We start from the raw sequence: 13,419 nt of genomic DNA, 5'->3' as shown, positions 1-13,419 counted from the left end.
AAAAATACAAGCTAAGCTTACAGAGAATCCGTTTTAAATTTAAGTCGCGCAAAGTAATATCATATCCAAGCTAACCTGTCCTAAATCCACACAAGGATTTAAGCTTTGCCCTCACAGTCTTCGAATATCGGTCCGCAGTCTTGCTGTTTTGGCTGTTAGAAGGCTTACCTACATCTGCAATGCTACAGATTCAAATTAACAGTCAAGTTGGTCCAAATCAATTGAGAATTAAGATGAACTTGAAAGAAAAACGAGCAATAAAGACTTGCCTCGGTCACTGCCACTCTATAGGCTATTGCATGAATGAAAAGTTAGGTACATATGAAAGTGCAGATAAGTTCAAAGAATTGAATAAGACTGCAATAGTGTCAAGCTGCAGAAGATAAAAGATGGTGAAAGTTGAAACAGTTATGCTAAAACATAAAGAATTTGTCTCCAACACTCGAAGCATGCAACATCAATGTCTGAGAATGATCTCATTACCTTTTCTTAACCTGTTTTGAAATAACAAATACTATTCTTTTAGAACTATCGATTTCAACTTTTAGTACATGCTACAATTACACCAAAACTCAAAACTAGAGTAAACATCAAGATATACAAATTGCTTACATGAATATAGATAGGGAATTGGGTTTATATACATATATACAGAGTTTGGAGCTCTGATCTATCTCTACATTGGAAAACCATAGTTTTGTTGATACACTAAGGACCCGTCATCAGAAGGTAAGTAGTTCGGACAGGGCAATTGTTGCAGTGAAGATGCCTGACCACTTGACCCCCAATTTTGCTCAACAGGTGCATCGACCATACTGTTATCGACTGTTGTAATGTCATGGATGCTCGATCTTTTTCTCTCCTTCCTTATGGAGCTCTGTCTGAGAAAGTATTTCTGAGCATGGCTAGCCACTTGAGTTGGTGTTCGAGTTATCACTACGTTTCTTGATATACTCCGCCAATCACCTTTGCCAAATTTCTGCAGACCAATTAAAAATAACCTGTTTGCCATATCAATAAACATGAGCTGAAGAAGGCAATCATTCATTCAGTTGAACAACAGATAAAAGAAGAAGTAGCATCAAATTGAAAACAGAACAGTAGATTAACATTCCTATGAACAAAATCAATCCATAAAATGCAAAAAATCTTTATGAAAGTTTAATCCGATTGTTATATCAGTGAAAATAAGATGAAGAAAGTAAATCATTCATTCAGTTCAACAAAAGATAAAAGGAGAACAACTACTTGAATCAAAATAGCACCTACCCGATCAACAACAGAATGATTGATTAACAATTCTACGAACAAAATCAATCAATACAATGCAAAAAAATCTCCATGAAGATTTAACCTGTTTTGTCATATCAGTGAAAATTAGTTGAAGAAACTGATGATTCATTCAATTCAATAACAGATAAAATGAGAACAAGCAGTATAAAAATCTTCATGAAGATTTCTTTCTTTCTTTTTGGTTTTTTTAATCCTTTGACAATATGATTTAGATAAATCACTTCTTGTTGATTACTCAAAACCGACTTAAAAGTCAATATAATACACCTAAAACACCACTTTTATTGATAAAACCGTTTCCAGATTTTAAAATCTATCATAAAATTCTATTACAAAAAGAATATAAAACAAAAATTAAGATACCTGTGTTCCTCTTCTGTCCACGGAGTTCCTTTCTTTCTCTCGTTGTCTGCTTGCTGTTGTTTAGATTTTGAAGTGAAAGATATCTGATTTTCGGAATCACAGCTTGACGATAACACAGACGAATCATCAGCATAATTAGGAACTTCAATTCGACCGGCATCGATTTCGTAAAGATCGTGCACAAGCACATCAAAATGCTCTTTCACTTCTCTCGCCGACTTTCCAGGAATCCTGTCGGCAACCCTCTGCCACCGATCAGAGGTTTCTTCCTGGAATATAACCAACGCATCCTCAAACAGCTTATCCTCCAAACGAGTCCACTGAGTTGTAGAATCCCGTGTCAGTGACTGAGCTAAGAAATCGCTTTGATTCTGAGGATCCATATGTTTTTGCTTGCCGGCCTTTTGCGTTCAAAATGAACTTTCTTGAAGCTTTTATTTTGCAATGGAAATGAAAAGAAATAGGTTTTGGTTTTGAACTTGGAAGGTTTAGGAATTTTGATTTTTTGGACATCTGTTTCTTCAGTTTTTTCTAACAGGAATCCTCAGTCAACACGACTTTCTCATAATTGGATAATTTTTTGTTATTTAATCTAAAAATTTATGTTTTTCTTCATATTTTCTGTTTTTAATTTCTAATAATAAATAATGTGCGTATAAATATATTTTTAATTTTATATGTATATTATAGGTATAAATAAGAGTAACTAGTTAAAAACTTAAAATTGTTATAATCTTTACTTTACTATCAAATTAATAGTTAAACTTAAATTTATTATTATGAAATAAGAATAGAAAAATATTTACAAGGAAAATAGTTATTCTTTTTTTTATGTATTTATTATTTTTGAAAACAAAATAACTGAATTTTATAAATAGAAACAGGTTTGAACATGGTTTTAAATATAAAAATGATAAAATTAATAATTTTTAATAGCGTATCAGTAATAATTGAAAACATTGATCACAAATATCCAAAATAATGTTATTTTTTTAACATTCCATATTTAATTTATGAATTCTTTCTTAAAAAATTATACTAAATTAGTAATCTATGGAAGTAAATACGTAACTTTAGGAAATTGTTATTTTTCCATATCAATGTGAAAGTAAATCAATTAAAAAATTAAAAGGAAATAAACATAATACATTTCCGGAGAAAATTTGTTTATTGTTGGGATGTTGTATGCATGGGATTTTTTCATCTGTTCGAAAAATTCTAGCTAAAATATTACATTGACATATAATACAGTATTTTGCTGAAATTCCGTTTAGGATGATTGTGTGAAGGAACTGCAAAATAACTTAAACCTGACAGCCTGCAGATTCCCGTTGCTTACTGCCTAATGTCCACTGTAAGAACCTCTGAACATTATCGAGTCCGCAAAGCTCCTTCACGGCAGGCATGGTGGCAGGTACCTGCAACTGAAATGTCCGGACAGACTCATCAAGGCCACCCCATGAATGAAGTTGTTGTCTGGCTTCTTTTATGGCTGCTCTTATAGCACAGTGAACCGACGCTGCTAGCAATAACGGTGGCTCTCCGGAAGCTGCAAAAGGCACAGATCGAGCAAGTTGATAAGTATCATGTTTTTACCGGTCTCATAACTTTATGATTTTATAACCCGTGTCCAATGCATGAACTAACACCAACATTGAAAAGCAACATCTTTGATCACCTCAAGTACAGACTACGGTACCACCTACAACAGATAGTATAGACAGAGAACGACAAAGCAGAGTATTAACTACTCCGTAACAAAAGCTCTATGATATCCTTTTCATTGTTGGTGTGCATTTTCAACCAGTGTTTGTGGGACTATAAAGCAGTTTCTTCAGGGTAAGTGTTTCTCGATAATCGAATATATGGAGTTATAGGAATTCGAACTTCAGACTAATGTTTTTCCTACAGCTATCTATGCTTAGACTGCAATTGGTTTTACTAGACTTAACAACTACGTTAATAGTTTTTGTTTCGAGTTTGTGAGGTTAGGCCACTAACTGAACCAAATATAGAGTAACAACCTACATTAATGAACAGGTCAGCATGTAAAAACATGAGATAAAGTTTGTCCAAAATGATACGGGAATTAAGTGCAAACATTAACAAATAGAAACCAAATGGTAAAGTCAAATAGAAATGGAGATTGATGTTGCAGAAAACAGGCCAACAAGACTCTGTTCAATAAGAATCTGGACTTGCCTTTGGACGAAAGTACACGATTTTTGTGATGTCCACTATTCAGGATTTCAACATTAAACCTTTTAGGTACAGTATCCACCGTAGGGATCTTATACGACCAAGTGCCTTCCGCAACCACTAACCCTTTCGAGTTTGTGGGGTATTCTTCAAGCATAAAGAACCCTATTCCTTGAACGAAAGCTCCTTCGATCTGAAAAAAGAGAACTTTTAATTCTTGAATTTAATATCATCTTAAATCCTATTCACTCCCAACTGCTGCAAGTCGAGACAGAAATACTTCCATGTCCGATGGCATATATATACTATAGCATGATGGATTTAAGCATGCTTGACATGGGAAAAAAAGAGCATAGTAAAGGTTACAGAAGAATTATTTTAATTCTAAGGATCAGAAGGGATTGCTTCGGGCCTACCTGTCCTAAATCCACAGCAGGATTTAAGCTTTGGCCACAATCATATATGATATCTGTCTGCAATATTGTAGTTTGCCCAGTTAAAAGGTTTACCTCCACCTGCAATGACACACGATTATCAACTATAAGGTTAATATTTTAGAGAATTCATTTTGCAAACTAAAACAGAGTTAGTGGAATGTGAAGATTCACTTCAACAAAGACTGGAATGAACAGAGATGAGCAAAATATAAGGCATTGATTTACTTGCCTCACTCACTGCACCACCATAGTTTAGGTATTGCATGGAAGAAAAGTCTGGTATGTATAACGTACTTGCTGACAAGTTCACGGAAGTCATATATGCCTGCATGTGGAAGATTAATAGTGTGAAACTGCAATACATTGATATGATCAAAAATATAATTTTATCTTGAGCAATCTGCTACTATAAACAAATAATTATGTAAGATCAAGTACTTAAAAGGAAAAAAAAACAGATGATAAATTTCAATCCCACTATTGTGAGCTGAAGTAGAATACGCAATTGAAGATAGATACCTGAAGAATCAGTGTTTCCCATTTTATGGATCCCATTTGCTCCACCACCCTCTCCTTGAGAGCAGTAAGTCTCTCGACTAAGATATTGCAACAAAGTCTAACAGCTTCACAGCTCGACTCAGATGTTGTGCTGCCAGAAGTAAAACCACCTTGAATTAAGCTCAGGGTATCAGCTTGTATGACCCTCACCTTCTCTAAAAGTTCCTCAGTTCCACAACATTGGATCAAACTAAGAGCATATGCAGCCATCTGTTTCACCTTTGTCCAAAGACCCTGACCGAGCTCAATTCCTCCAACTTCAACAACAATAGATCCATCCCGTAGAATGCTTACTTTCCCTGGGGTTGGTCTTAACATTACCGGATGCACAATAGGTACTCTCGAAATTCCCCTTTTCCGCCATTTATTGAATCTATTAAATTCTTTCAACAATTCAGTCCTATGGTAAAAGCTTGAAGACGCAGCCAACTTATCCCATATAGAAGGTAAAGTGTACTCTGATGGTTCCCCACACAGGTCTTGTAAAACAATTCAAGGCTTTCATACTTGTGGAGATTAATACTTCGGACAGAATCGACTTCCAGGGCAAGGGTGGATGCCACATGTTCCATTATAGCTTCAGCAATAAATGATCCCTGTACTTCCCCAGGGGCTCTCATTGCCGATCTACTTGGAAGGTTTGTTTTGCATACCTTAATATCAAAAGCTAGGGCACCCCAGTCATATTTTTTAAGTGAACAAACTATGTTATGTGGCATAACTGGACTAATATCGGCTGACATCCCTGCATCGACTAATATGTCAAGTTTTAGGGCCGTAATCTTCCCACTATCTTTGAATCCTACACTGTAAGTTATTTTCATCGGATGCCTTCCTCCTGCCATTATCATATCAGTCTTGCGATTGACATACATCCTGACTGGACGGTGTAGTTTGTAAGCAGCAAGAGCACATGCTGTAGCAACCTATAAAATCACATTTTAAGAAGTCGGTAGGACTATTATTAAGCAACACAATTAGCACAACCATAGCGGCTTACTTTAAGTTTTCAATTCAACATAAATGTTAGTCACAAAGAGGACCAAGAATCACTTGAATACACATCAAGAAGTACAAAGTTCATAAACCTCCAACTGGATGCTTACTGTACCTTTTGTATCCTATGTGATGTTGTTTCCTTCAATTTATATACTTATATAATACTACACTAAAAAAGTATAAGATACTGATAGAAACAGAATCAGCCACATGTATTATATTCATTCGACTATACACAACAAATCTCTAGTCCAAAAATACTAGTATGAAATTAGTATAGTAGCCCTAATTCATTATTACTGTCCTTATATTTTAAAGAAAGCAGTGTGCTCCTCAGTTTTGTACAGTTTCCATAATTCCTTCCTCAGCACAGCCAATGAAGTGACTATTCCAACCGATTCAGGATGCTGTTGCAATTTCCGTTCCAGATTGTGTATTTTCCCCTCTACAGCAGAAATTGAAACAGTCGGTTGCAGATTTCTAATTCCAGACCAATTTTTTATGGCTGCTTTCGTGTTTCTCAAAATACTTAAGATTCCTGCTCTTTTCTTTTATGATCTATGATTGTCAAAAGCACCATCTCCTCAAAACCCTCCTCCATTAAGTAATTAAATAGCTTAAAAGGTCTCTTAACCATTCTCAAGTATAACAGCGTTGTGATCTGAGATTGACTTTGGGAGGAGAAACTGAGTGATTTCTGGAAAAGCAGTCATAAAATTAGCATCCACCAGGAACCTGTCAATCCTTACAAAGGTGCACACTGTTTTCTTTCAGCTTGGGAGGAATTGGTGCCTCATTCAACGATTTGGACTTTTATTCCTGGTGTAGTTTTGTGGACGATTTGGAAATGTAGGAATGCCGTTGTTTTCGAGAAGGGAGTGTTCAATCCGATTCAATTGCTCTTCACAGCAAGGTTCAGATTAGCATCTTGGTTCTTAGAAAAATTCTCTAACACTCCCATTTCGATGGATTCCCTCATTGGTGATCCATCTCTTGGAGATATATGCTTTGCTCCAAAAAGTCAGCTAGAAAATCAGATTTCCTGGTCCCCTCTCCCTGTGGGATTTCTAAAGCTGAATGTGGATGCTGCTGTCAAAGGTGATTAGAAGGCAAGCGGTTTAGGTGGGATTCTAAGAGATGACTCCGGCACAGTGCTAGGATCCTTTCAAGAAGCTGCTGGCCCGAGTCCTCCTTCTTTAATGGAATTAAAGGCCATTAAACATGGTTTAATTTTCTTTGAATCTTCTAGCTGGTGCTCTAAGGGACGGTTGATTATTGAGAGCGATAGTAAATTGTGTGTGGAGTGGATTAAGAATTTGGATAAATGCCCTAGTTTGTATGCTTCAATTTCTAAAGATATTGCGGATAAGATTAGGAACTTGGAGAGTACTATTTGGTGGATAGCTAGGCCAGCAAACATAGAGGCAGACATTTTAGCAAAGTCTGGAATTGGCTAAGATAGGGAGTTTTGGTTTGGTTCTGTTTTTTTCTCGTCTTTTGGTTATGTCTACTGTATGGGGGAAAGGTTTGGTTGTAACCATATGCATTGTATTACTCTTTTAATTAATAAAATTTGAGGCACTTTTTTTTCTTCCGCTGATTTCTGAAACACTTTATGGTATTCTCGTAATCATGAAGGGGGTTTTTAACGAGGCCTCCACTTCTTATAAAAAAAAAGTAAGCATTTGAGGCAGAATGCTACTTACAGGGATAGCTTTTATGGCCTTTCCACCAAATCCTCCTCCGACCCTTCTTGTAATCACACGAACATTATGTCCAGGAACACCCAGGCATTTAGCTATTGTATCATGTGCAAACTCAGGGCATTGATTAGAACTGTATACTACAATGCAGTTGTCCTCGTCTGGCACAGCAAGAGCAGTTTGCGTCTCCAGATAGAAATAGTATTGCGATCCAAGTTTGAGCTAGACAATTTTAAAAAATAAAAATAAAATAAGAAATGAGCAACTTCCCTTGATCTGGGTTAAAAACCAAGAGATATGAATTTGTCAAGGTTATGTTTCAAAGGGGAAAAAGATGCAAAAATGGGATGTACAAGTTAATATGATAATTACCACAGCAGATTCAATTTGATGGTCAGCTTCGGCCATTCCTTTTGAAAAATCACCAACTGGTTCGGGGTAAATGAAAGGTGGGACCTCAAAAAAGCTACATTTCTCAAAAGCCTCTTCTACAGATAATATTGGTTCTAGATTCTTCTGGTCATAATCAATCACTGCAAGGTCGGCTGCAATGTCTGCATTTTTCTGTGTATCTGCAACCTGAAATAGTTGTTTATATGACCAAGACTCAACTCTCAAGCCTTCAAAATGTCATTTTATTTATGATATTAGACATCAAAAGCATTAAAGGAAACTTTTTTACCATTCTATTGCAATCAATATTGTGAACACCAAAAGAAACTAAAAAACATAGGCCATATGTGTGGGAAAGCAACAAAAAGGGAAACCATGGAATTACCACCAAGGCAATGCGCTGACCAGCACATTGAGTAAGCTCATCTGCGTATAAAGGTTCACCACCAAATATGGTCTGAGCCCCTATATTCTCTCCAGGAATGTCTTTGAAAGAAATAAGTGCGGAGACTCCGTCAAGTGATGCTTCAGGCTTCAATTTTATGCCCTTCACCCATGCCAAAGGTTCAGTGCTATAAATAAATGCTCCATGCAGGCAGTCTTTTGGAGATGGAATGTCATCCACATAAACAGCCTCACCTACACAATATGGTAGATAAGCAACATTGGCATTAGATGTTTATCAAATATGCTCTTTGTATTTTTGCTATTTTTTTTTATAACCATTTTGTAGGAAAATAAAGCAATGAAGCAGCAACTGAAAAAAACGCAAAGGGAGCCTAAAAGGTAGTTAATGTACTGCCAGATCAAAGAATAAGAAATAAGATATGACAAACCAGATGCTTGGATAATAGCTCCAGCTTTTATAGTTGGCTTTCCAACTGGAAGATATTTGTCGTTTAACTGAATCACCTGCTTTGCAGGTGATAAACAAGTTGGGGATTTGATTTGATCGAACTGGTCAAAATTCTGTTTTACTTTGGAATCATTAAACAGCAAATCGCCATTATATCCATCAAGCCAAAATCTAGAAATATCATTGTGGCTGTTAATTAAGGGGCTTAGGAACTCAAAGAGAAAGCCAACGGCCAAGCTGGTCCTGTAAGCTGGACTGGCAACACCTTCTTCAGGTATTACAGTACTTTCAAGTAGCTTAATAGCCTCGTAGAAAACACTGACATCTAGCAACTTAGCTGATAGAAACTTCTCGACATTCCTTGCTCTAATCGAATGTTTTGTTCCATAAGCACCAAAAGCCAAACAACAGCTATTTAGCACAATCCCAGTAGAATTTTTACAAAGAGAAGCCTCAGCCAAGAAAGCAGCATTTAAATAGGAAAGTGCATTTCCAATAGGGCGGGGTGCAGCTCGATAGGTCTCATATAGCAACTTAGTATATGTCTTGGAAGAAATATCCCTACTCAACTTCCAGAAAGGAATTTTAATTCCTAAAAGAACACAGTTGGAAACTAATGGAGGCCTCTCAAGGAACTCCTCCAGTGTTATATTTTCATGTCTGTCACCAGTCAATATATCAACCATTGTATCCACAGAAAGCAGTATTGTCGCAATATCTGATGGAAAACGTTTCCTCTGAGCCATTATGAGGTTTCCTCCTATACTAGCTGAATTCCTTACGAAGCCTGTTGCAATCTTTTCCATATGGTCAGCAAGCCTTTTGAAAACAAGTTTAGCTTCTTCATCAATTCCGTCTTCATTTTCTTCCTTCAAAGTTTCAATAACTTTGGAAATTGTCACAGATGCTCCAATTTTAATGCCCGACTGATCTTTACTAATGATTGCAAGCTCCGTAATACATCTCAAATCAATGTACTTCTTGTGATGTTCTAGTTCCTTATAATAACCCATTCCCGTGTTACCAACAACAATCTTGAGCGAGGTTACATCATTCACCTCATCCATTTGCAACAAGCTTTGAAGCTGCTCAAGACTACCAGGGCTGTACCAGCGACACCCCTCAGATTCCAGATTGAAACCTGCCTTAGTCGCCGTCTTTAGAAACTCAGGAAACACACGAGTTGCTTTGTTACAATTGTGTGGAGGTAATCTACTCAGTTTCACCTCATCACTTTCTCCTTTCCTCCAAAATGAGTTAAATCCCAAATCCTCCAAATCAACATTCGCAGCAAAACTTTTGCAGGCATCTGCAAGTGGTCGATAACCAGTACAACGACAAAGATTACCTGAAATAGACTTTTCTGCTTCGGAAAGTGTTAGCTTAGAGAATCCCGGACGTGGTTCTGGTCTACCGGTTTTATCAGCATTAACAACTGCCGAATACAGAGAAACACACATTCCAGGAGTACAAAAACCACATTGAGAAGCATGGAAACCAGAAAACCTTTCCTGAATAGGGTGGAACCCATCCTTGCTATTTCCGACTCCCTCAGCTGTTGTGATCGAACATCCATTTACACTGCAAAGTAGTGTGAGACATGAACTCACTGTAAAATCATCAACCTTGTCATGCACGGGTTCATACTTGGACAGCAGGACAACACATGCACCACATCCTCCTGACATACAAGAAATCATACATTTTGCTGATAAGAGTATAAAGAAACTGTAACAATAAATAAGCAAGCTAGAAAATCATGCTAGTTTGATTTGTAAACAAATCCAATCCCCACAATGCGAAAAAGTTAACTTGAGTCACCACATGCTGTTGTTATCTAAGATTCCAAATTATCACAGTAGTCTAAGATTCAGAACATTAATGATTTGTATTTCCTCTGCCAAGGATGCTCATGTTATCCCACCTTGGTGAATCCCAGAATTTGCTTTGGCAATATAAACATCTCTCTACTTAATAAAAAGCGCACACACACACACACACACACAAAAACTAAAACCAGCAGAAATAAACTTTTAGATTCTGAAGAAGAAAATCCAAGTACCCATCAAAGAAATAGCCACCAAAATACAACTATAATATTGAAACACACATATGGTCTACAGGCAATTGCATGATTGAGAACTTCAGATCCATCAACCCATTAAAATTAAATTCATTAACCCACTGGAAAGAAGTGATCCTAAATGAGTCTTAGATTCCAAAAAAGAAAAGAAAATTACTACCACGAGGGAATAAAAAGAGAAATACAGACCTTCACCGCAACCAAGCTTGACACTCTTGAAAGAAGTCTGAGAACGCAAGAACTCAAGCAAAGTAGTGGAAGGGTCAACTCCAGAGAGCTCAAATCGTTCTCCATTAACAGCAAAAACTAAAGTTTGCTCTGTGTTTGTGGTGTTTGTATTTTGTCTTTGGTGACCCATGAAACTACTACTGACAGATAACCGGCGTTGGGACAGCTGATGAGTGAAGTTCCCATTACCCCATTTTTTTAGAATCACCGCTGAAACTTCTACTGACCCATTTTGTTGTTGTCTCTGTCATGAAATGTTGGATTTTGTCAATTTTCGTGCCAGAATTAGAAAAAAGATTAAAAAGGTGAAGTCGGGGCGGCAATTTTCTTTGTTGTTGTCGTTGTTACTTTGTCGTGAAAGGTTGGGTTTTGTTAATTTTCGTGTTAGAATTAAAAACTCCATCTAAAGAAATTTATTTCACTTATTTTCTGAATTATATCATTGTTGTAATTAAATCAACGATACAATAATAAAACATTCTTATTGTAATTGTTTTTCATTAATACATTCATGTACCATAAATAAATAAATCTTATAATTTAAACTCACAATAAATTAAATGGAAAACTTGAATGATCGACCAAACATCACTTTCTAACTGTTGCTCAGGAATAACTTTTCACCCTTTCTACTGATCAATAAGTCCAAATAGATTAAAAGTAGATGATGATAAGAGTTGAAGGAATCGATTTAACTTTCTTATGATATTCTTTTACCAATTATTACGAGGATAAATCCTGAAAATGTGGATCAAAATAAAACGCAACACACTACAAAAAGGGAAAACTATTCCAATGGTCACTAATATTTAGGTAAGTTTTCGTTTTCACCACTGATGTTTCAAAAGTCATAAATCGGTCACTAACGTTATCGTTTGTTACAAATTGGTTACAGAAAACACACGTGGACCGTTAACAGGCTTACATGGATGGTATAATTACACAAATAGTCCATATCATTTATATAATCTTTCAATTTGATCATAATTTTAATAAATTAAAATAAATTTACCTACTATATATCATTGGTTACACCTGTGATGACACATGTGTCATTAGTTACACACCTGTGATTACACATGTGATCATTATATTGGAAGATTAAATTTATTTTTAATTTAATAGATTTATTTCTACCAGATGGTAATGTGTGTCACCCTCTGGTTGGAAGAAAATAAAGCAACAAAAAATAAATGGGGGGATTTGAACATAGGACTCTTGAGTGAAATAATACAACTCAAACCATTGAGCCAAGGCAACCACTTAATATATTTTGGACAAAAAATATTATATATCTTCTATCTTTGTATGTAAATGCTTCACTCAAAATTAATAATATGCTATATATCTTAAATTTTAAAATTATCTTTATTTTTGTTTTAACTTATTAAATATTTTTTTGTCTTGATTTATTAAATATATTTTGATTTTATTTTAATGTAAAAATATATTTTTTTAAATATCTTAAATTGAAATATATTTAAATATTTTATTATTAATTTAATATAAAATATATATTTTACTCTTATTTTAAATTAAAAAATATATAATATTTTATTCTTATAAAAATATATTTATTCTTATTTTAAATTAAAAATATATTTTATTCTTATTATTATCTTAAATTATAAAAATATATTTTATTCTTATTATTATCTTAAATTATAAAAATATATTTTATTCTTATTATTATCTTAAATTATAAAAAATATATTTTATTCTTATTATTATCTTAACTTTTAAAAATAAGAATAAAATATATTTTTATAAGAATAAATATTATATATTTTTTAATTTAAATAAGAGTAAAATATATATTTTTATATTAAATTAATAATAAAATATTTAAATATATTTCAAGTTATGATATTTAAAAATATATATTTTTAAGTGATGATAAAGATAAAATATATATTTTTACATTAAAATAAAAATAAAAAATATTTAATAAATTAAGACAAAAATAAAAATATTTAATAAGTTAAAACAAAAATAAAGATAATTTTAAAATTTAAATATATAACATATTATTAATTTTGTGTAAAGCATTTACATACTAAGATACAAGATATATACCATTTATTGTCCAAAATATATCAAGTGGTTGTCTTGGCTCAATGGTTTGGCTTGCATTATTTCACGTGTCACCCTCTGGTTGGAAGAAATAAATTTATTAAATTAAAAAAATTAAAATAAATTTAGTCTTCCAATCAAATGATAACATGTGTCATTATAAATAACATGTATCAAATTTATTAAAACTAGTATCAAATTGAAAGAATATATAAATAACATGGACTATTTGTG

At 34.3% G+C, this 13,419-nt stretch overlaps 2 protein-coding genes across 2 annotated transcripts; both read right to left on the bottom strand.

Moving 5' to 3' along the window:
- Nucleotides 1–595: 595 nt before the first annotated feature.
- Nucleotides 596–2,271, bottom strand: LOC120211700 (transcription factor DIVARICATA-like). Its single transcript, XM_039210190.1, has 2 exons — nucleotides 1,657–2,271; nucleotides 596–1,001 (listed from the first exon to the last, which is right to left on the bottom strand). The coding sequence occupies exons 1-2, from the start codon at nucleotides 2,037–2,039 to the stop codon at nucleotides 677–679; spliced, it is 708 nt and encodes a 235-aa protein (XP_039066121.1). The 5' UTR covers nucleotides 2,040–2,271; the 3' UTR covers nucleotides 596–676.
- A 594-nt stretch (nucleotides 2,272–2,865) lies between these two features.
- Nucleotides 2,866–11,356, bottom strand: LOC120211690 (abscisic-aldehyde oxidase-like). The gene is given in 13 exon segments (XM_039210183.1): nucleotides 2,866–2,900; nucleotides 2,936–3,205; nucleotides 3,859–4,048; nucleotides 4,272–4,370; nucleotides 4,522–4,617; nucleotides 4,812–5,329; nucleotides 5,332–5,776; nucleotides 7,556–7,774; nucleotides 7,925–8,131; nucleotides 8,331–8,584; nucleotides 8,782–10,482; nucleotides 11,074–11,237; nucleotides 11,302–11,356. Coding segments are annotated over 12 exon segments (4,143 nt in total). The 5' UTR covers nucleotides 11,307–11,356; the 3' UTR covers nucleotides 2,866–2,900; nucleotides 2,936–2,960.
- Nucleotides 11,357–13,419: the final 2,063 nt, after the last annotated feature.

The sequence above is a fragment of the Hibiscus syriacus genome, unplaced genomic scaffold (genome assembly GCF_006381635.1).
Source record: "Hibiscus syriacus cultivar Baekdansim isolate YM2019G1 unplaced genomic scaffold, ASM638163v2 tig00000715_pilon, whole genome shotgun sequence".
Classification (NCBI taxonomy): Eukaryota; Viridiplantae; Streptophyta; class Magnoliopsida; order Malvales; family Malvaceae; genus Hibiscus; species Hibiscus syriacus.
This window is presented reverse-complemented; position numbering and strand designations above follow the sequence as displayed.